This window comes from Callorhinus ursinus, unplaced genomic scaffold (assembly GCF_003265705.2).
Source record: "Callorhinus ursinus isolate GAN/ISIS: 27379988/994484 unplaced genomic scaffold, GSC_fseal_2.0 scaffold38, whole genome shotgun sequence".
Lineage (NCBI taxonomy): Eukaryota > Metazoa > Chordata > Mammalia > Carnivora > Otariidae > Callorhinus > Callorhinus ursinus.
Genome location: NW_027397100.1, coordinates 11,117,161 through 11,141,907, shown reverse-complemented (window position 1 = coordinate 11,141,907; position 24,747 = coordinate 11,117,161). Strand labels below are relative to the sequence as shown.

At 37.4% G+C, this 24,747-nt stretch overlaps 1 protein-coding gene across 13 annotated transcripts in view; it reads right to left on the bottom strand.

Annotated features, from left to right (window-relative positions):
- Positions 1-24,747, bottom strand: part of NCOA6 (nuclear receptor coactivator 6) — a 104,216-nt gene that overhangs the window by 48,056 nt on the left and 31,413 nt on the right. For 10 of the 13 annotated variants that reach the window (XM_025876415.2, XM_073880525.1, XM_025876424.2 and 7 more), the window contains 3 exons: positions 17,656-17,757; positions 11,531-11,812; positions 6,136-6,291 (listed from right to left, as the gene is read on the bottom strand). In XM_025876415.2, the coding sequence (XP_025732200.1) occupies positions 6,136-6,291; positions 11,531-11,765 (391 nt within the window). In that variant the 5' untranslated portion in view covers positions 11,766-11,812; positions 17,656-17,757. Of the gene's footprint in view, positions 1-6,135; positions 6,292-11,530; positions 11,813-12,786; positions 12,890-16,144; positions 16,218-17,655; positions 17,758-24,747 lie in introns of all 13 variants that reach the window. The other 3 variants (XM_025876420.2, XM_073880523.1, XM_073880521.1) reach the window with 2 other exon arrangements.

Here is a 24,747-nt window from a genome sequence, read left to right as displayed (position 1 = left end):
ACAGCTTGTAACTCTGAATATCTATTTCTAACTAGCTCAGTGTGTGGGTGCATGTGTGTTCTATGTGTGTGAGAAGGAAGAAAATGTTCTCAGAAATTCTCAAAATCCTAGATTACCTTTTGGGAATTTATAATCAGAAGGTAGAGATATGACTAGGTTTAATGGAGAAAGAACATATGATGGTACAGTGACACTGAAATATTTGTGAGCAAAATACCATTTTCCGGGGGTTCCTGGGTGGCTCAGTCGGTTGGGTGTCTGCCTTTGGCTCGGGTGATGGTCTTGGGGTTATGGGATTGAGCCCTGAGTTGGGCTCCCTGCTCAGCAGGGAGCCTGCTTCTCCTCCTCCCTTGCCGCTGCTCATGCTCTCTCTTGCTATCTCTCTCAAATAAATAAAATCTTAAAAAAAATATCATTTCCCTTTCAAAAACTGTAATATAAATAGATATCCATTAGAGATATTCATACAATGAAGAGTAGATAGGTTGCTACTAATCTACTTTTACAACATCTAATGATAAGACCAACATTTATATAGTTATTTTTATTTTATTTTTTTAAAAGATTTTATTTATTTGAGAGAGTGAGAGGGAGAGATTGAGTGCAAGCACGAGCAGGGGGTTGGGGGGAGTAGAAGGGATAGGAAGAGGCAGACTCTCCCATAAGCAGGGAGCCCGATCATGACCTGAGCCAAAGGCAGACATTTAAATGACTGAGCCACCCAGGCACCCCTGTACAGTTTTTAACGCTTACAAGACTTTATCTCATTTGAACCTCATAATATCCTGGTAAGTAACATCACTAGAAGTGTTCTAATTAATTAGAGGTAACTCTAAACTTAGAGGTAACTTAAATTTTACTTGGCTCATGGAACACTGCACCAAAAACTAATGATGTAATATATGGTGATTAACATAACAATAAAAAATTAAAAAAAAATTTTACTTGGCTAAATGATAAAAAGAAACAAATTTCAGGATACTTTCTGCACTTAATCCAAAATTTTGTTCCTCTGGATGACAGCACCACGTAGTGGACAGACAGAGTATAGCTAGCTGGTGGCTAAGGAGGCAAAAGGCAGCATTGCATTGATAGTAATCCTTCCATATTGTGGGGTCCTGGTTTACAGAGCCAGATGATAAAGCAGGAAGCTAATGAGGACAAAGTAGTTTCCTCTGTCTTGTCACTGATAAAGTCACCTTTCTGTATGAAGTATTTCAACCAGGCAGGTAGATTGGTCATAGGGCATAAACATCCTACTAATAAGGGACCAATTACCAGGGGCTATAAGATGCTCTAAATTGCCTACGGGAGGGGCACCTGGGTGGCTCAGTGGGTTAAGTGTCTGCCTTCGGCTCATGTCATGGTCCTGGGGTCCTGGGATCTAGTCCCACATCGGGCTCCCTGCTCAGCGGGGAGCCTGCTTCTCCCTCTCCATCTCCCTCTGCCCCTCCTCCTGCTTATGCTCTAATAAATAAATAAATAAAATCTTTTAAAAAAATTGCCTATGGGAGACAGGAATGAAAGAAAAAGAGACTACAGATCTTGAGGGTTTCCAATTAAGGGAAGGAACTATTAATATACCAAACTTGCTAAGACACTGTAAGCAGAAAGATTATTCTTGAAATGGACATCAGATCATGTCAGTTCTCTGCTTCAAACTGCTCTATTACTTCCTACTGTTGTAGAAATAAAAGCCAAATTCCTCCAAACAGGATATAAAGGCCTTAAATGATCTATCTAGTCCAGTGCTGTTCAAAAGAAATGTAATATGAGCCACACATATAATTTTAAATTTTCTAGAAGCCACAGTAAAAAGGTTAAAAAAAAGATGAAATTAATTGTAATATCCTATTTAACCCAGCACATCTAATGTATTATTATTTCAACAAGCAACTAATACAAAAGTTAATGAAATATTTTATATTCTTTTTTGGGAGTGCTAAGTCTTCAAAATCCACTATGTATTTTACTCACAGCTCATGTCAGTTTGAACTAGCCACACGTCCAGCACTCAACAGCCACATATGGCTGGTGGCTACCATATTTAACAGCCCAGATGTGGCCCTTGCTTACCTCTCCAACTTCAACTATACTATTTTCTCCTTCAGTAATAAGGATTCAGCCTCAGTGGCTTTTTTTTTTTAGTTTCTTAGGCACACAAAGCTGCTTCTCACCTCAAGGCCTTTGCACATGTTGATCCCTCTGCTTATAACAGTTCTCCTGCTCTCTTCATGTAAGCCAACTTCTCAATTTTCATGTGAACTTAAGTGTCACGGGCCCCCAAAGACCTTCTCCAATTGTCTTATCCAAGGGTAGGTCACCCTTACCACATCTTGTTATTTCTTCAGAGCACATCCCATGTAATTACTTACTCATTCACTTGATTTCTTGTCTGCCTTTCCCATCCCCATACAAGGGTAACCATAAATCTGCCCTAGTTCCTTTATACCTATTGTTCGGGGACAGTTGTTACTAGCATCCCTTTTACTCTCAAAAGTGTCAATTTAGATGATTAATTATATGGCCACCCTAATTATATCCTTAATATATGGCCACCCTGATTATATCCTTATGACACAGAATGGTGTCTGATACATGGTAGGCACTCATTAGCTATTTAGTGAATATATTATGAATCGTCAACTTATAACCTTACAAAGAATTACAGGCATTTTTTTATATGATGAATGCATTCCTAGAAAATCCCACATTCTGTAAAATCTCACACTGAAAATAACAGATTTTATGGGAAAAACGGTGTTGCTGGGACCAACCTATGTGGCTTTGTAACTAGAGTTCTAGTAAAAACAGTAACTGGTGGAGGCAACATATCCAAAAACATTTCCAGTGGAAATGCCTGGTTACAGGTGCTGAAATAATGCAGAGGCCAAAGAGCTCTGAGCCAGTGAGGCTGCCACTAAAGCAGGCACAGGAGGAAGTGAAACTTGTCACAAGCCAAGAGCCATGCTAGTCTGGGGGTGCATCTCTGAGGAAAGGTATCTGAATATAAATTCTGATTCTTAATTATCTGGATATAGAGCTGAAAGGACTGCCACCTATGCAGCAGCTAAGTTTGTCTTCTTTTTTCTTGTAATCATCCTTCTGTTCCCACTATTCCAGCTTCCCTTGCCTTCTTTATATGAACACACACAATTTCCACATTATAGTGTTATCATTCACCTATTTGCCAACTGCATATAAGCTAATTGGTATCAAAGAAACACAAGGGAAAAACACTACAGGGTCCCAAACTTGCTGATTAGGGGTCGGCAAACCTCGGCCTATGGACCCAATCTAGCCTGCTGCCTGTATAATTAAATAAAGTGTTAGTGGAACACATCCATGTTTATTCACTTACATACGCTTATGGCTGTTTTGCACTACAACCAGACTGGAATTGTTGTGACAGAGATCTGAGGGCCCACAAAGCCAAAAAAAATTTATTCTCTGGCCCTTTACAGAAAGAGTTTGCAGACTCTGCTTTAAATCACCATGAATGAATAGAGGGGTCACAAAATGTCCTTAAAAAAGATGTCTTCCCAACTTCCTGGCCCAAACTCGAGAAAGGAAGGGTACAGAGAGTATTCTTCAATGGAAAACAGGCTGTCGGGGAACCACCTCTCCCTGCACCCCTGCAGCGGACACCATGGCGGTAGCAACACCTCCTCTCACGATGCACTAAGACATAAGCTAGCTACCAGTTTCACAAAGGCAAAGCTGCTGCCGCCACTTTCAATCCTGCCTAAATTCTGAGGGAGTGTGGAGAGAGAAAAGGAGATCACCTGGGATACACATGTATATCCTAAAAGTTAAAGAATAAAGAACTCTCTTCTGTAATGGGATAATCATTGCCGTAAGTGAATTTCATAATTTCTTAAAATATATGTTACCTATTTTACTTCCTTGATGGTACCTATGCTTTAATTTATGGCTATAATAAAGGCCAGCACCATATCCTTTTAAAGAGAACTTACAGGAAATAGGTCTGATTAAAAGAAGAAACTGGTGTTTCCTTTCTCCAGTAGAAAACACGACCACATAAAGTTCCAAAGCCCTTTTAACTCACGTAAATAGGTAACAGAGACTATAAAACATTTAGAGTTTTGGGGCGCCTGGGTGGCTCAGTCGGTTAAGTGTCTGCCTTCAGCTCAGGTCATGATCCCAGGGTCCTGGGACTGAGCCCCGCATCGGGCTCTCTGCTCAGCAGGGAGTCTGCTTCTCCCTCTGCCTCTCCTATCCCCCCAACACCCCACCTGTGCTCTCTCTCTCTCTCACTCACTCTCTCTCTCAAATAAATTTTTTTTTTTTTAAAGATTTTATTTACTTGACAGAGAGAGAGAGAGCACAGAAGCACAAGCAGGAGGAGTGGCAGGCAGAAGGAAGGAAAAGCAGGCTCCCACTGCATAAGGAGCCCGATATGGGGGTTGATCCCAGGACCCTGGGACTATGACCTGAGCTGAAGGCAGACGCTTAACCGACTGAGTCACCCAGGCGCCCCTAAATAAATACAAATTTTTTTTAAAGATTTTATGTATTTATTTGACAGAGAGAGACACAGTGAGAGAGGGAACACAAGCACTGAGAGTGGGAGAGGGAGAAGCAGGCTTCCTGGTGAGCAGGGAGCCCGATGCAGGGCTCGATCCCAGGACCCGGGGATCACGACCCGAGCCAAAGGCAGACGATTAACGACTGAGCCACCCAGGTGTCCCAATAAATAAATTCTTAAAAAAAAAAAACATAAAATATAAACAGCCTATATAGTTTTATTGTAGCCAAAAATTGTTTTCCTAAGTTCATCCTATATCCTATAGATTGCTGTGAATTAATTTTACTTTTCTGGATCCTTTTAGATAATCCAACATTTTTCATGATAGACTGTTGTTTAAACCACTATTCCCTTGTTTATCAAATGATGGGATTTACCCCATTTTTCAAAATACATATAATCCTTTCTAACCTCCTCTATGCTCCCCCATACCTGGTACTTAGATCTCTCACAGGTTTGTCTCCCTCACCAAGGTCAGGAGCTTCTTTTGAGTTCATAACAGCAAGGACCATATTATACTTATCGTTGTATGCCAAGTGCTAAAGCAAAGTGGTGCTATTATGTGTGTGCTTCCCTTGTTTTCATTCAACATATGTTTACTAAGGAACCTAACATGTTCCAGGCAAGCAGAACACAACAGTGAGCAAAACCAGACATGGTCTCTGCCCTGTTGGAGTTTGCATTCTAGGGGAGAATTAAGTAGTAGTCAAATAATTGCTCTAATGAAAGCATTACATAAATGATGTAAGGAGGGAAAAAAAAGACTTTTGTGAGAGCACATAAAGGACACTGACTTCATCAAGGAGTTCAGAAACTATACCCTCAAGAAGATTTAAGCTGATACTCGAAGGCTGAGTAGGTATTAACTAAGGGAAGGGGGAATGGTAAGGGACAACATTCCATATAGAGAAAACAAAAGTGCAAAGGGCCCTTGGCAGGAGGAAGAAATGCAAATTCAAGGAGCCAGAACAAAGCTGGAGAGGCATGAACAAACAGCAAAGAGGAGAGGTGTATGAGTTAAGACTGGATGAGAAAGGTAGAGGTCAGATCACACAAGGTCATGAGGTCATGGTAAGAAGTTTAGTCCTTATTCTGTGAACGACAGCAAGCCAGAGCAGGGGTTTTAGGCTGTGTGTGCACGCGCACATGTGTAGCATATTTTCATTTTGAAAAGACCACTCTGGCAAAATATTTGAAAAATGAATACTGCTACAAAAAGGACCATTCAAGGCCTCCTAATCTCTGTTAGATGAATAAAGAAATAAATACTAAAGCTTATTTGGTAGAAGGAAGCTAATCAAATTAGATATTCTTTAAAAGACAAATCAGTTTCTGGTCAGGGTGCCAGTAAAATCTCAATCTGACAGACTGACAAAATCAGCCAAGGGAACAGAGTCTGAGACTGTGGATGCTGAAGCATCAGGACCCAGACGAAGCCTCAATTCCTCTTTATCCTAAGGTGCTGCAATGTGAGGTGCAGGTTACATGAGTTACTTGGCATTCTGAAACATGAGAGGAACAGACAAAGCAGCACAGAAAATCATGCTACGTTCTACTGTTGTTATGATTTGGGTCTAGATGGGCACCTTCAATCTGAACGGAGAGAATCCCCAGATCCCGAAGCTGTTGGTTGTTGCTCTGAGCCAGGATCCGTAGCCGCTCCGCTGCTTCCCGGGGGATGTTGAATGTCACACGCACACTGTTCCAGGGCTCCACCTTCTGTACCTTTAGCTTGCTGGATTCTTGGTCGTGAAAGAAAGCGAATAATATTAGTAATCTTTTAGCCACCAGAAGACATGGGACAAACAAACCAAAAACAAAAGAACAAGACAGAGCATTGACTTGGAATAGCTGTGACAGCTTAGTCTTTGGCATTAGCTAGACTTCAAATCTAATCCCAGCTTTACCACTTAGCACCTGAGTGGCCATGACCAGATTATTTAACCTTTTTTTTTTTTTTGGATTTTATTTATTTGACAGAGAGACACACAGCAAGAGAGGGAACACAAGCAGGGGGAGAGGGAGAGGGAGAAGCAGGCCTCCCACTAAGCAGGGGGCCTGATGCGGAGCTCAATCCCAGGACCCTGAGATCATGACCTGAGCCAAAGGCAGACGCTCAACGACTGAGCCATCCAGACACCCCTATTTAACCTTTTTGAAACTAACTCTTCTCTTCTTTATATTTTTTTTAAAGATTTTATTTACTTATTTGAGAGAAAGAGAATGAGAGATAGAAAGCACGAGAGGGAAGAGGGTCAGAGGGAGAAGCAGACTCCCTGCTGAGCAGGGAGCCCGATGTGGGACTCGATCCTGGGACTCCAGGATCATGACCTGAGCCGAAGGCAGTCGCTTAACCAACTGAGCCACCCAGGCGCCCCACCCTTCTCTTCTTTAAAACCGTGAAAAATCTACTTCATGAGATTGTGAGTACTAAATGAGAAAATATATACCAAAAACCTAGCAAAGGACCTGATACATGCACTGAATACATGGAAAGCAGTAAGATGGAGGACTATAAGAGAGAAGAGAGAGAGAAGTTTAAATGAATAGACTAAGGTCTACTTTTGAACTTAGTTCAATGTATGTGAACTGGCATCATGAGAACATTTAAGTCTCAAATTTCAGTGAAATTCTATAAAAATATGGGATGCAGATTATGCTGGTTTATACTCATTTTTAAATATTAACAAGTATCTCTGTGCAAGATATAAAGACAGGGAGAAATCGTTTCTTCTAATGTCCTATAAATGCTTAATTTAAGGAGGGTTTAAGTCTTTTTTATCTTTGATTTAAAATTTTTTTCCTGCTTTAAATAAGAGTATAATTTTCACTGAAGCACAGTGAAGGGAAAAACAGTATAATTTGACAATGAAGCTTCAGTTAGGATATGAAAACATTCATTTCAGCAAGTCTGAAAAGTCAATGCAAACTTCAGGACCTGTTTTTAAAAGAAGATACAAAAGTTAACTGAGGAGGTTAAAGTTGCTTGTAATTGTGTTTTACAGATAGAAAATAAATCCCAGGCCCAGTTAGCTGATAAAAACAACGATTTTTTTCAACAACCCAAGACAAAATAATTTTCCCTCTTGTTAGGAACTTGGCTAAATTAAGTCTTTGGTATCCTCTATTCAGTTATACATTTCAATATAAAGAAAATGGGTCACACAGGCGTATGTGTTGTCAAAATCCGATATATCTACAGATAGAGGAAAGTGCCTACATATTGTCTAAAGTCCCTTCCAGCTCCAAAACCACTATGAAATTGGTTGACATTGAAAGCGAACTTATCCAAACATGGAGTTCACTTGTTCTAATGTTGAAAAGAGAGACTACTTGCTAAAAGCAGTGAAATAATACAATCACAGAAATTTAGAAAGATTAGGCAATATTTAGTTCGAGTCTATTTACCAGGTGAGGAAACTTGAGGCCAAGCTAGGCTAAGTGATCTGCCTAGAATCCTGTGGTTACCTAGCAGCATCAGAGATGGATGGCATTAACATCCACCCCTGATTCTCAGGTCAATTTCCTTTCCATAACACTTATATCTCCAAATAGCAAAACACAGGAAGCTAGGGAACTTAGTTCCAGGGAGTACAGATGCTATAGGGCTTCTTGCCAAACTAAAGAGTACTAGAATCTTATACAAAGTCTAGACAAACATCAAATTTGCTTATGGTATTATCTATTCGTGATACGGTTACAAAAAAAATCCTTGTCTATAACATGGTTATATTTTATCAAAAGTTTTTTAACTTCCATCATACTTGAGAAGATTTGACTTAAAATACTTTTGGACCAAGAATACAATCTTATATATGGTGATAACATCATAAATCTGGGTTTGGTAATTTATTTGAAAGCCATAAATAATCTATCTATATTTTATTTTATTTTTTAGTGTAAAATTAAAACCCCACGGTGGGGCTTGAACTCACAACCCAGAGATCAAGAGTCATAAGCTCTACCAACTGAGCCAGCCAAGAGCCCCTGATTAAGCAATTTAAACCAGGAAAAAATGTGGGTAATTAAGAGCAATGAACAATTTCATGCTCATTAGACACTCTTGTCCCTGTGTAATATGATATATGCTTGAAATTCTCTCTTCCTCTCCCTCACCCTCTGTGCTCTCTCTCTCACAAAATAAATAAATCTTTTTTTTAAAAAAGAAAAGGATACAACCTAGGCTTTGTACTATGTCTGATGAGAGTAGGTAACTGTGCTAACCAGAAATGATGCAGAACATCTAAACTTGGATCAGGTTTAGATCCTGGATCTAGAAACTGGATCACTATCTGACACCATCTAAACCAAGGTTCAAAAACACAAATGCCCACAAGTCCCAGACAGGTAATCTAAATGCATGAAAAGGCCAGAGGGGAGCGCTGTGAGATGAGGGCCTGCCCTAAATAGCAGCTGCTCCTCAGCACTATCAGGGAAAGAGAGTTTAATGTCATCAGATCTTCCCATTTTTATTTTAATTTTTTAAAAGATTTTATTTATTTATTTGACAGAGAGAGACACAGCTAGAAAGGGAACACAAAAGGAGTGGGAGAGGGAGAAGCAGGCTTCTCGCCGAGGAGGGAGCCCAATGTGGGGCTTGATCACCATGACCTGAGCTGAAGGCAGACGCTTAACAATTGAGCCACCCAGGTGCCCCAGATCTTTCCATTTTTAGAGCTAAATCCAACGTCAAGTCTGGATTTGTTTGTAAAATATTTCAATTTTAAAAGCATCGGCAATGAAATTCAAACATTAAAAAAAAACACAAACAAAACTAAAGTAGAGCCGTAACATATGGTAGCAGGCTGGATCCAACAGGCTGCCAGTTGGTAACCTCTGATCTAAAATTTAAGAAAACACATTTCACATACATTTTAAGTAGAACCACAAAGTAAAAGATCTTTCTAAGCTTTAAGGGACCTTCAAGATCCAGTATTAAAGGAAGGAAAGAAAACTGAAGATCACAGAGTTAAAAACAATAAATATGAGTCTTAAGAATTAACTCCTATCCACTAGAGCAGATAACTATGTTAAGCAATACCTTATCATGTCCAGTTTCTCCATGTAGTTAAAAGAAACATAACAGCATTTCTATAAAAAAAAATTCTAGCTCTCTGACTTCAAGCTGTATTACAAAGTTACAGTAATCAGGGGCACTTGGGTGGCTCAGTCGTTAAGTGTCTGCTTTCGACTCAGGTCATGATCCCAGGGTCCTGAGATGGAGCCCCGCAGCATTCTCCCTGCTCATCGGGAAGCCTGCTTCTCCCTTGCCCACCCCCTCTGCTGTGTTCCCTCTCTCGCTGTCTCTCTCTCTAATAAATAAAATCTTAAAAAAAAAAAAGTTATAGTAATCAAAACAGTATGATATTGGCATAAAGACACACACAGATCAACAGAACAAAATAGAGAGCCCAGAAATAAACCCACACATATATGATCAATTAATTTACGACAAAGGAGCCAAGAATACACAATAGGGAGAGGACAGTCTCTTTAATAAGTGTTACTGGGAAAACTAGACAGCCACTTGACAGCCACTTGCAAAGGAATGAAACTGGATCACTATCTTATACCATACACAAAAGTTAACTCAAAATGGATTAAAGACTTGATGTAAGACCTGAAACCATAAAACTAGAAGAAAACATAGGTGGTAAGCTCCTTGACATTGGCCTTGGCAATTTTTTTCAATGGGACACAAAAAAGCAAAGGAAACAAAAACAAAAACTAACAACTGGAACCAGATCAAACTAAAAAGCTTCCTCAGAGCAAAGGAAACCATTCACAAAATGAAAAGGCAACCTAATGAATGGGAGAAAATATCTGCAAATCATGTATGTGATAAGGAATTAATATCCAAAATATTTAAAGAAATCAGGCAACTTGATAGCAAAAATCCAAACAATCCAATTAAAAAATGGGCAGATCTGAATAGACTTTTTTCCAAAGAATACATACAGATGACCAACAGGTACAGGGAAGGTGATCAACATCACTAATCATCAGGGATATGCAAATCAAAACCACAATGAGATATCACCTCATATCTATTAGAATGGCTATTACTGACAAACAAACAAACAAAAAACAAGCGTTGGTGAGGATGAAAAGAGGAACCCTCGTGTGTTGTTGGTGACAATGTAAACTGTTGCTGCCACTGTGGAAAATAGTATGAAGGTTCCTCAAAAAATTAAAAATAAAACTATCACATGAGCCGGCAATTCTACTTCTGAATATTTATCTGAAGAAAACAAAAACAGTAACTCAATAAGACATCTGCACCCCCATGTTCACTGCAGCATTATTTATAAAAGCAAAGATATGGAAACAACTTAAGTGTCTGTGGATGGATGAATAAACAAAGAAAATGTGGTATAGACATAGAAAATAGAATATTATTCAGCCATAAATAAGAATCTTGCCATTTAAAACAAACATGGATGGACCCTCAGGGCATTATGCTAAGTGAAATAAGGAAAGACAAATACAGTATGATCTCACTGACATGTGGAATCTTAAAAACAAAACAAAACAAGAACAAAAACACCAAGCTCATAGATACAGGGAACAGACTGGTGGTTGATAGAGATTGGGGGGTGTGAGAGGAGTGGGTGAAATGGGTGAAGGGGGTCAAAAGGTACAAAGTTCCTGTTAGTGTCGCAGGGATATAATGTACAGCATAGTGACTGATTAATAATACTTTATTCCATATTTGTAAATTGCTAAGAGAGTATATCTTAAAAGTTCTCATCACAAGAAAACAAAATTGTAACTATGTACGGTGACAGATGTTAACTGGATTTATTGATGGAATGGTATGTTGTATATCTGAAATATGTTATATGTCACTTAAAATCCTGCACTTAAAATCAGCCTTTCAATCCAGTATAGCAGTTTTACTTTGTGAAACTCAGGATAATCACAGAAAAGCAAACATTTTTAAAAAAGAGTAACAAGAAGAAAATAATTAAAGCAAATTACCCATGTGTAATAAATTGGGCACATTCTCCAATATTGTGTCCAATTTCCATTTGAAGTCTTTATCATCTATATTTCCTTTGAAGGCCACAAAGATTGTGGAATCCTCCAAAATACTATCACTTTTTGTGTCATCATCTTCTAGTCCAGAATCAAAATCCATCTCTGAGTCTTCCATTGTTGATGAACACAAGGAAGTATAGATGTCTTCTAAGTTTGGAAGGTCATCCAAAACCATGGTGAATATTATTCCAGTAGCATATGCCAAATGGAGAATAAGAAAACCTTTGAAAAAAGAAGATAGAAAAAGGGCATTACAATGCATAATTATATAATCAACAATGTATAATCCACTGTTCTGTGAAAACTGTAATTTATTTGCCAAGTAATAAGAGGCACACTATAAAAATTAAGAAATTACAGAGAGGATAAACTAATTAAGATATTCTGTAATAATTAACTCTTAAAAATATTTGAAATAGGGTGCCTGGGTGGCTTAGTTGGTTAGGTGTCTGCCTTCGGCTCAAGTCATGATCCCAAAATCCTCAGATCATGTCCCACATGAGGCTCCCTGCTCAACGGGGAGTCTGCTTCTCCCTCTGCCCCCACCCCCTGCTTGTGCTTGCTCTCTCTCTCTCTCTCTCTCTCAAAAATAAATAAATAAATAAATAATCTTAAAAAAATACCTGATATAAAAATTTACCAGTTTTTAATAAAGTTCCTTTTATTATAATGTTTATGTCTATTATGTCATAGGCTACCATTTGGTAAGCCTATACAATGGGGAGGAGGGAACTAGAGATCACAAAAAAATAAAACAAGTTATATTTTGAGAATTAATTTATATAAGCCTTTGAGCCCAGAGAGCAAGGGGCTCCCCAAGACTCCCCTTATTCCTGTTCCGACAAAAGTTTCAGAGGAGCCAATGTTTTAGAGCCATTCTCTTTCTCTAATCTGAAAAGCACAACTTGACCCAACTAAAAACATCCAGAGGACTACCTAAAATCCTCAAGTCTTAAGGACCCTTTAAAATAACTTTTAAAGGGTTATTAATAGTGATATGACTAAAAATAATAATTCAGGAACAAAACAAACAAAAACATTTTTAAATACTTTCAGGAAAGGAAAATAAGTGGTTAACACATGTTTACGGAGGGAAAGAACTGTGTCCAGGACAGAACTAAATTACTTTCTAACTTTTAGATCTAGAGAAGTCACATTACCTGCTATTTTCAGTTACGTTGTCTACCAAAGAGTACCTGTACTAAAGATCACACCATGTGGCCATTTTCTCCATTAGCTTTGGGACTGAAGATCACATTCTTAACCCAAAAGTAAGTGAACATTCATTTTTTAGCATCTCTGTTAAGTGAGGATGATATGGAAACATAAGAACACCACACAACTCTTCTAATTTAAAAACATTTCTTACATAAACTATAATTACAACTATGTGTTTTTTAAAGATGGATTTTTTAATGGCAAGAAAATGGCTGAAAAGAAATCCACTAAAATGCAAACAGTGATTGTGCTAGGTTGGTAAGATCACTGGTAAATTTTCTTTTCCTACTTTCCAAATATGCTAGAAGTCATTGGGGACATGCAAAACTAAATATGCTCTAATAGGTTTTATTACCAGTACAAATGGAAAAAAATGTATCAACTTTTTTTTTTTTAAAGATTTTATTTATTTATTTGACAGAGACACAGCAAGAGAGGGAACACAAGCAGGGGGAGTGGGAGAGGGAGAAGCAGGCTTCCCGCTGAGCAGGGAGCCCCATGTGGGGCTCGATCCCAGGACCCTGGGATCATGACCTGAGCCGAAGGCAGACGCTTAACGACTGAGCCACCCAGGCGCCCCAAAATGTATCAACTTTTAAAAACTGTTTAACTTTCTTCTTTTTCTTTTTTAAATAGTCACTTAAACTTCTTAGGAGCAAACACTTTCCCAAAACCAATTTAAGCTAAAATCTTAGGGGAAAACTCCTGTTTTAAGTAAATATGAAAAAAAAAAAGCCAAACCCTTTTACATCTGAGCAGAGCACCTTACAGTTTTGCAATTATACCCTTTTCTAGTACTGTGACTATTACAAAGGAATAGTGTGATTTGGGTGGTTAAGAAACAATAGCATTCAGAAAATCCCTTATAAATACCAATGCCTTTAGTCAACTGCCATCTGTACTTTACAGATTTTAAAGAACTTTCGAGGTAAATAAACAAGAATAAAAAAGATTTTAGGGCTTAGAAGCTGCTGCTCATGAGGAAACAGACTGCTGAGACTGTCTGAAATACTGGAGCCATACAGTAGCTATTCCACAGTTGGAATGACTACAAGAAGAGGATTTCAAATTTAAGATATGTTTCCAAAAGAATCTTTAACTGGAAAGAAGGAGACCAACTAAAACCCATGGATTTTGATAGTCTTCCAAAGAGGTCACTGGTCATGCCATGAAGTCTGGCAAATCTGGATTTGGAAAACCATTTAGTGGCAGACACAACAAATCAGCTAATCCAAATTCAGAAACTTAACAGTTTAAAGGCACTATGGGCACAACACAGATGCTTAAAAAACAAAGAAACGGGGCGCCTGGGTGGCTCAGTCGTTAAGCGTCTGCCTTCGGCTCAGGTCATGATCCCAGGATCCTGGGATTGAGCCCCACATTGGGCTCCCTGCTCCACAGGAAGCCTGCTTCTCCCTCTCCCACTCCCCCTGCTTGTGTTCCTGCTCTCGCTATGTCTCTCTCTGTCAAATAAATAAATAAAATCTTAAAAAAACACAAAAACAAAAAAACAAAGAAAAGTCAGTGTGAAAAAAATTGCTGGCCTCCCCTCCAAAAACTTTTTAAAGAAGCTTCTTCCAGACTACATATTCATTGACATACTGTCCACTTAAAATCTAGTCTTTAACAAAAGATTTATAATCAAAATAATTAACCAACCTTCAAGTGAAATGCAGTTCAGGGCCCTGCTCTTGGAGACAGACAACAGATTATAGCTGACTAGCTTGAAACTCATTTGCTCACTTATAAGAGAGCCATGTGCTACCTCTTTGGGTTTGTTAAGATTAACCACCAGTGAATTTGCTCACTCACCACATAATAAATTTCCAGATTATCTACTGGTTTCACTTCTAATTGGAGTTCTTTTAATCTTTTATAAAGAACCTAAGAATAAATGTGATATCCAGGAGAAATTTAAAAAGCAAGCATATTTTTTATTCTATCTTTCCAAGGCAGAATGAAGTAGATTTCCAAACTAAATCATTTCAGGGTAATATTTCAGGATAGCCAAACAGCTCCAGTGGATAAAGGAAAGCTCTTTTTTTATAGAAGAATGCCAACTTAAATGTAAAAAGTATCATTAGAAAAATCCCAATTTTGTGATCCTAATAAAGTAATTCAGAAAAGGATCATTAATAAGAACAAAACAACATGTGAAAAATTGACAGAGAACTAACTGGATATTCATTCACATGATGTTAAAGTATCAGGCCAGAGATTTGCTGTTTGGCAAACGGAAACCTAACTTCACAGTGGGAGGCTCTGGCTGTCATCACCCAAACACAATGACCAAACTGCACAGTATTACCTATGAAACATTCCTGCCAAAAATGTTTAAACTGAATCTAACAAGTCTTTGTACAGGAGATAGAGGAATAACTTAAATAACACAATGAGGAAATATTCAGACAAATCTAGAGGGTAGATTTCTAGTGCATAACTGGCTTGGCCTCTTCAGTTAAGTCAGTGGTCATGAAAGAAAAAGGTGGGTGAAACTATTCTATGTTAAAAGAGATTTAAAAGACTTAAAAATCAAATGCAGTGTATGGTCCTTTATTGTCTTGGTTTGAAAAAAAAGATGTAAAGCACATTTTTAGGAGAATTAGGGAATTACTGCTAATTTTTAAAAAAGATTTATTCATTCATTTATTTTATTGAGAGAGAGAGAGCAGGGGGAAAGGCAAAAGGAAAGGGAGAGAGAAAGAACCTCAAGCAGACTCTCTGCTGAGCACAGAGCCTGACGCAGGGCTTGATCTCACAACCTGAGATCATGATCTGAGCTGAAATCAAGACTCAGACACTTAACTTACGGAGCCACCCAGGTACCCTGGGGAATTACTGCTAGTTTTGTTAGGTGTGATAATAATGGTGTTATGGACAATATTCTTACTGTTTAAGAGATGCATATTGAAGCACTCGGGTAAAATGTCATGATGCTTATAATTTACTTTAAAATTGAGGGAGGGGTCTTGGGTGGCTCCATTGGTTACGTGTCTGACTTTGGCTCAGATCATGATCTCAGGGTCTGGGATTGAGCCCCATGTCAGGCTCTGTGCTCAGCAGGGAGTCTGCTTGTCCCTCTCCCTCTGCTCCTTTTCCTGCTCTCTCACTCTCTTACTTTCTCTCTCAAGTAAGTAAAATCTTTAAAAAAATAAAATTGAGGGAAAAATAGATTAAGCAAATGTGGCAAAAGGTTAATAAAGGTTAAACATAGGTGATGGGTATATAGGTGTTCATTATATTTTCGTTTGTAGTATAATTTTCTAAAATGTTTGAAACTGTTCATAATAAAAATTAAAAAAAAAAGAAAGAAAGAAAAGAGAAAAGCAAGCATACCAGCAACATAGTACTGCTCCAAGGTAAAACTCCATCAGACATCAGGAAGGCTTAGAAGCTTACTTATGAACATCTTCCAAATCACAGGATTAAAAATAAATAAATATATTTAAACATATATATTTGTAAATGTTTAAATTTATATTACTTGTTAAGTATATAAATTTATATATCATATATATTATACGTATAACCAGCTAATATGCACCAGATTTACATTTAAATCTGAAGAGAAAGGACTGGTGCAGGTAGCTGAATGATGAGAAAAGACTGTCACAGGCCATTCAGATTATCAACCTGGCTGCCATGTGAACAAAAGACAAGACCCTACGATCTACATCAGAAATCACAAACTCACATACAGGGGTCAGGCAGAAAAAAATAAGAGAAGAACACTGGATATTAAATGCATTTGCACATACTGTATGAATGATTTGGGCAACAGAAAACTCACACACCCACCTATATTAAGTAGCCACTACTCTGCTTCAGCTTATTACTTTCTTTTTGGAAGGATGGGAAGGATTGTGCAGGCCCAGCACTAGTAGATGTTCTGAATTTTAAGAAAAGACTAAAATCCATATATTCAGCGAAATCTCCAGGTTTTAAAATAGTTTTAAATTTTTGGAAAATATTCTGCAGGCTAAATGAAACATGCTATAGAGGCATAAGGCTCAGCCATCAGTTTTCAATTTCTATGACTCACCTAATTGACTAGTCCAACGCTAGGTCTGGGTGAACTATGCTGGGTTTGGTATAACACTGGAGGAAACTAGGTATTTAAAATGCATTTAAATGTTATGATGCGGGGCCTGGGTGGCTCAGTAGTTAAGCATCTGCTTTTGGCTCGGGTCATGGTCCCAGGGTCCTGGGATGAGTCCCACACTGGGCTCCCTGCTCAGTGGGAAGCCTGCTTCTCCCTCTCCCACTCCCCCTGCCTGTGTTCCCTCTCTTGTCTCTCTCTCTGTCAGATAAATAAAAAAAATCTTTAAAAAAAAAATGTTATGATGTGCCAGGATGCCTGGGTGGCTCCGTCAGTTGTGTCTGACTCTTGATTTTGCCTCAGGTCATGATCTCAGGGTCATGAAATTGAGCCCTGTATCAGGCTCCTTGCTCAGTGTGAAGTCTGCTTGAGAGTCTCTCTCCCTCTCCCTCTGCCCCGCCCACTCGTGCGCTCTCTTTCTCTCTCTCGCTCTCTCAAATAAATAAAGAAATCTTAAAAAAAAAAATTACAATGTGCCTCCTGAGAGGTCTGTGGGCTAAGAGAAAGAAAAAGAGATCAAGGTCTCCACCCCAGAGGAACAGAAGGCATTCAAACTTAAGTGAATTTTGGGCTTCATTAAACATGCTGATGCCTCCCACTAACTGGCTGAAGGACCATTTCCTCTTTGATAAAATGCCAGACGATGAAGGAAAGACTTTTTTATTTGCTGTGTAACTTTGGTAGAGTCATTCTGTTGTGTGGAATTAAGCTGAGCCTTAACCACTCTTTCATGTAAGATACCACTCACCAAAATGTCTTTAATTTTTATCATTTATCCAGGTCATCTTCTAAGTCCAAACAAGTTGGCATTTTTAGGGCTGGTATTTCAAGGCAGCAGCCAATAAAAATTCTAAAAAAGAATGAAAGAGAGAAAATAAAGTTTCAGCATTATATAGAAATTAGAAACTACAAAAGTGACATCTTTTAACAGAAGTCAAAGCAAATATCACAAGTTATCAAGTCAACTTAGACATCTTCAGAGGCTATTGAGACAGAGTTTTCATTAAGTCTACAAAATATATCTTTTTTTTGAGATTAAACCACTATTCAACAAGCATTTCAAAGAGTATGGAAGCAAAACTCAGGGACATATACCAGCTTAAGAATTATGAAACTGGGACCCTAAGCCTTAGAGCCCTCCTCACTTTACCTCCATTTTTATTGGGGTCAAATTAAAATAAATTGATAGCATCATGCCACACTGTTTTGCAGATACTTGGAGCCAAAACCAAAATACTTTGTATTTAGTAAGACCCACTTGTTCTGGGCGCCTGGGTGGCTCAGTTGGTTAAGTGACTGCCTTCGGCTCAGGTCATGATCCTGGAGTCCCAGGATTGAGTCCCGCATTGGGCTCCCTGCTCAGCAGGGAGTCTGCTTCTCCCTCTGACCCTCATCCCTCTCATGCTGTCTCTCATTCTCTCTTTCTCAAATAAATAAATAAAATCTTAAAAAAAAAATAAGACCCACTTGTTCTAACATAATTTCAAAATTCATTTTAAACTTTAAGCATGAAGTATAGATTTAGGTTTCTTTCTGATTTTATATATAATATCTATACATTTTACTTTTCAAATTTTCAGTTTTTCTAAGTATTCTTTATGGTACACGTAGAAATTTTGCATGGAAAGTGCCTAATTTTCTCATGCTTCAGAAAAAATTCTCACTTAAGATAATATCAGTCTACAACATCTTCAACTTGGCTGTTATGGTTTTTCATTATCGCCAACTATTGATTTTATAATCTCAAAATTTTAGATGGATATATGTACTAGGTATTAATCAGAGAAAAAACTATGCCTTAATTTTTATTTTAAGAAAAAGCCATCTTTTTAAGTCTCCATGGAACATTAACAAAAACTGACCTTAAGAAAGGCCATAAAGAAAATCTCTATAGTGAAGGGGATTAAGAGTACACTTATTTTGATGAGCACTGAGTAATATATGGAATTGCTGAACCATTACACTGTACACCGAAACAAATATAACACTGTATGTTAACTATACTAGAATTTAAAAAAAAACCTTGATAAATCCAAAAAGTAACAGTGGGATAATATTGTGATGAAAATGCACTTAATGAAATTATACACTTAAAATAAAATCAAGAAACGAAGGCCTTTTCAAACCTTAAAACAACAACAAAACCCTTGGACTTTGTTTAAAAATGAAATCAATATTGCAAAATTTCTAGAAAATGCCAAAATAAGGAAAATATTACATATATTAGAACCTAAAGAATATAGCTGAACCAGTAAAGAAGAAAATTCACAGCCATAAATACCTACATCAGGGAAAAGGAAGAAAAAACAAGAAAGAAAGAAATCTGACTCTACATCTGACTCAGAAAGTCAGGGAAAAACCAGTAAGGTGAACTGAAAGAAATCAAAATGAAGGAATTAACACAGATAAAAGTAGAAATTAGAAAATAGAAAAACAGCAGAATAAATAAATTGAAAAATTGGTACATTGGGGGAAAATAATAAAATAGTTAAACCACTAGCTAATCTAGTAAGTAAAAAGGGACAAGTCCAAATATGTAAGATAAGAAATAAGTAGGGGCGCCTGGGTGGCTCAGTCGTTAGGCATCTGCCTTCAGCTCAGGTCATAATCCCGGGGTCCTGTGATTGAGCCTCACATCATCGGGCTCTCTGCTCAGCGGGGAAGCCTGCTTCTCCCTCTCCCACTCCCCCTGCTTGTGTTCCCTCTCTCGCTGTTTCTCTCTGTCAAATAAATAAATAAAATCTTAAAAAAAAAAAAGAAAGAAGAAAGTAGCCACAGAAACAAAGGAAATTAAAAGGACCATAGAGACTATTTTCTTCAAGCTTTTGCTCACATTTATCTATGTAAATATGATAATGCCCCCCAAAAGCACCACACATATTTAATTGAAACATTAACTCTTTAAAGAGCAGGTAAGTCTAGTGATCTGAAACTATTCCAGAACATATAAAAAGAAAGAAAACTTCCTAAATATTTTTATGAAGCAAATATAAGATAAGTATCAAAAGCTGATACAGGGGCGCCTGGGTGGCTCAGTTGGTTAAGTGTCTGCCTTTGGCTCAGGTTGTGATCCCAGGGTCCGGGGATTGAGCCCCACGTCAGGTTCCCTGCTCACAGGGAGCCTGCTTCTCCCTCTCCTTCCTGCTCATGCACCCTCTCTCTCTCAAATAAATAAAATCTTTAAAAAACAAAAAACTGATACAAACTGCATGCAGAAAGCTATAGATCAATCTCTCTTATGTTGATGCAAGATTCTAAATCAAACTTTAAATAGACTACAACAGTACATTAGAAGAAGAATAATGCATCATAATTAAGTGGTGTTTGGTCTAGGAATGCAAGGAAGGATCACTATGAGGAAACTAAGAGAAAAAGGCATATGATCATCTCCACAGATATTAAAAGTCATTTGACAGAATTCAACACTTCTTGATTAAAAAAAAAAAATCAAATGGGGCACCTGGGTGGCTCAGTTGGTTGGGCGGCCAACTCTTGATTTCGGCTCAGGTCATGATCTCAGGGTCCTGGGACTGAGCCCTGTGTCTGGGTCCATGCTCAGAAGGGAGTCTGCTAGAGGATTCTTTCTCCCTCTCTCTCTGCCCCTTCCCCCAGCTCATATGCAGGCTCTCTCACACCCTCTCTAAAATAAACAAATAAATCTTTTTAAAAAAATCAAATAGGACTATACAAGGACTTCCTTAACATGCAAAATATATTTTTTAGCCCTAAAGTCAGCAGCTTGCTCAATGGGGAAAAGTTGGGAAGAAGACAGATATCCATTATGTATTATTAAACACTGTGCCAAAGGTATAAAGTCAGTGAAATGAAAACAAGACTAATAATAGTAAAAAATTGGGAAGAAGAGTGTAAAACTATCACTATTAATAGGTAATATTTGTATTTGTATTCTTGAACATCTTAGAAAATTAACCAAGAAAAATAAGAAAATTCAGTAATACTTTAGGCATGGTACAAAATACACAGAAAACAATAGTTTTTATAACATATGCAATTGATCACCAGTAGGTGGGGAAAAATCTAATTTATAACAGCAACAAAAAGATAAAATATTTAGGAATAAACTAAAAAGAAAATGCAGAACTACAAGATGAAATTTTTAAAACACTAATGAAGGATCCAAATATAAAAAAGACTTGAACAAATGGAGTGATATACCAAATTCTTAGATAAAAAGACTCCTAAACAGCAATTCTCCCTAATTTAGAATTTCATAATCCCAATAAAAAATGCTGTTATTTTTTAAAATGGACAAGCTGATTTTAAAGTTCATATGGAAACAAGAAGAGTAAAAAAAAAAAAAAAAACCTCTGAAAATAAAAGTAGTGAAAGGAATAAGTCCTACCAGATATCAAAACATAATGCCCCAATAATTAAAACTGTGTAGTACTGGCATATAAAAGAATGGGAAACTAATGGAAGACTAAAATCCCCCAAACTAAACAAAGTGCATACGGAATTTTAGTATCTCATAAAGGTAGAAAAAAATTGATTTTTCACTAAATGGGAGTAGGTAGCCATCTAGGGAAAAAATAAAATTAGAGCTATACCTCATATCAAGAGAACTCCAAATGAACACAAAACTTCAATGTAACAAATGAAACCATACAAGTATTAGAAGAAAATACAGAAGAAATCTTTATAACCTTGGAGTTGGTAAGGATTTCTAACTATGACTCAAAATCCAAAGCCATTTAAAAAACTGATAAATTTGAATAGAAATCAAAGAATTCTGCAAAGCAAAAAACACCATAAGTAAAGCAAAACAAAACCCCCCAAAACAAACAACAAATGACAAAGTAAGAAAAAATATTGGCAATCATATCATTGATGAAAGAGCAAACCTCCCATACATAAACATACTATAGGAAAAAACACAGGTGTTTTTGTGTGTGCATATATGTGTGTGTGCATATATAGATATATAAAATAAAAAGAAAAGTAATTTGGACAAAGTATTGTGTCCAAAAATGGACACAGAATATGATAAAAATTCACAGAAAAGGAAATACAAATGAACTTTAAACATATGAAAAAATATTCAACTTCATACATAAGAAAAAAATTTTTCACTCATCAGATTAGCAAAAAATCCAAAAATTTAATAATGCACTCTTTTGGCAAGGTTATGGGAAAACAGACACTCTCATTCATTGCTAGTGGTAGTCTAACATCAGCAATTAGGTATTCTCTATCAAAATTATAATTATATATACCATTAACCCAACAATCTCACTTCTGGTTAGTGATCTGATCCTACAGGGTACACCTGTTCCCACACTAGATGACATATATTACAAGGTTATTCACTAAAGCACTGTTTGCAATAGTAAGATAGGAAATTACCCAAATGTCCATCTGATTAAATTATAGTACATGTAATAAAAAGGAAATGCAGCAAGAATAAGAATGCTCTCTATGCACTGATACAGAATGATCTCCAAGATATATTGTTGAGAGAAGAAAAAACAAGGAGTAAAACATTGACTATAGTACTCTACTTTTGGCGAGAAAAGAGGAGAAAAATATTTTTTATATGTTAGTTTTAAAACAAAAAACTCTAGGGATGCCTGGGTGGCTCAGTCAGTTAAGCATCTGCCTTCGGCTCAGGTCATGATCCCAGGGTCCTGGGATTGAGTCCCACATCGGGCTCCTTGCTCAGTGGGGAGCCTGTTTCTCCCTCTACCCCTCCCCCGCTGCTTGTGCTCTCTCTCTCTCTCTCTCTCTCTGACAAATGAATAAAATCTTTAAAAAAATAAGCTAGAAAAAAATATAAAAAAATAAAAATTGTATCTTCAAGGTGAATTTTTAAAAATCATGTTGTATCAGAAGGCAAGGAAGCACTCAGACCAATGGGGAGCATGTCACAAAGACCTAGGAGCCAGTTTTAAGGGGTTTCTACCAGCAAATCTGAGACAATTTAAGTATTGGAAAGAATAATGACTAAAATTCATTATAATATCATGAATAAATAAGAATCCATAAATACACAGTAATAGCTCAGAGAGTAAAAAAAAAAATTGCTCAAGAAGTCACCATTAGGGGTAACTATGACATCAACTCCTTACTCTGAAGACTGATAAAGAAAAAGAATGAAGCAAGCAATTTACTTCTTTTAAGAAGGGTTCATCCCTGGTGGAGAGGGAAAGCTCTCCTTTACATTAGAATGCTAGTTAATAAATGCAGAAGGAAAGAATTTTTAAAATCACCATGTGCAACCTCCAATGAAATAAGTGATTCAGGCAAAGATGATCAAGGGGTGCTAAAAATCATCTGGTGAAAACTGAAACAGAAGAGTCCCATGGTGCTAAAGGATTATTCCACAGATTACTTCCTAATTGCAAAGGGAAATCAAGTACCTTTACAATGGAAAGATATGACAGTCACCAGCTTAACCTGGTGATCAATTCAGTAACAATTAGAGTGAGACCTTTTATTTATGCCTGAAGTACCAGTCATCATCTACAATGTATTATTACCCAAAATGCTTAACCTAGGTCTAAACACATCTTTAAACCTAATTCTTCCTTTATAGGAAATTCAGGAGAAAGAGCAACAAGAACAAATTCCATTACATGAAGAACCAATCAGATCTAGAATGTGGGACTTGCTACAACAAAACTGATCTGGTCTCTTCAAAATCCAAAATCGTAAAGGAAGAGAGAGGGGGAAGATACAGTTCTCAATTAAAAGACTTCAGAGATAGAACCACCAAATGCAATGCATGAATGTTACTTAGACCTGCTTTGAAGAAAACAGCCATAAAATGTTTTTTAGACAGTGGGAAAAACTGAATGTGAAGTAAAAGAAGATATTAGGGCATTTTTAAAAACATTCTTGGGTGTGGGGCGCCTGGGTGGCTCAGCTGGGTTGGTAATGTTATTTGTGATTATGTAGAAACTAATTTTCAAAATATTCAGCAAAGATAGGTAGCTAAACAGACATGATGCAAACATAGCAAACTATCATCACTGTATTATTCTTTCAAATTTTCTGTATGTTTGAAATTTTTCGTATTAAGGAACTGGGGGGGAGGTGGGCATAAATAAATCCTGGGAGCTGCCTGCGTGGCTCAGTTGGTTAAGCATCTGACTTTGGCTCAGGTCATGATCCCAGGTCCTGGGATCCAGCCCCGCGAGGTCTGGTCTTTCAATCTCAAGTTCAATGTTTCTTCCACCATATACCAAACTCTCTTCTTATTAGGGTGACTCTACCCTACTCATAGTGCACAACTGGCAGAAATATCAGAACCAAGTGATCTACTTTATTTCAGGCCAATACTCACTAATTAGAACTGCCCCAATTACTCGAAAATGACTGAAGTCAGAATATCTGAGATCAAATGATCTTTCAAATACCTTGAAAGAACTTCAGTAGCTCTCAACTTTGGCTACACATTGTAATTATTTGGGGAACTTTAAAAAATAATGCTCGAGCCATACTAGGTCTGCACTGTGGCCTGAGCTTTGGGCATTTAAACACTAGCCAGGTGATTCTAATATGAGGCGAAAGTTTAGAACCACACCTTTCATACATTATTTAATTTACCTTATATGAGGAAACTGAGTCAGGTGGGGAATGTGGCTTACGAATTTGCTCCAAGAAAGTGATGGAGAAAGCTTTTTCTTCTTTTGCTTATTATAAAATTTGACTGTTTCTTAAATTTGTTTTTTAATACAGACGAAATCGTATGTCAGAAAATCAAATAAAATATGGCTAAATGAATCTAAAAGTGAACTATACCACCCTGTATTCCATCTTGGTTTTTTTCTATGTCCTTGGAGTTCCTTAAACCCTTCTTAGCTTCCATGTTGTCATTTAG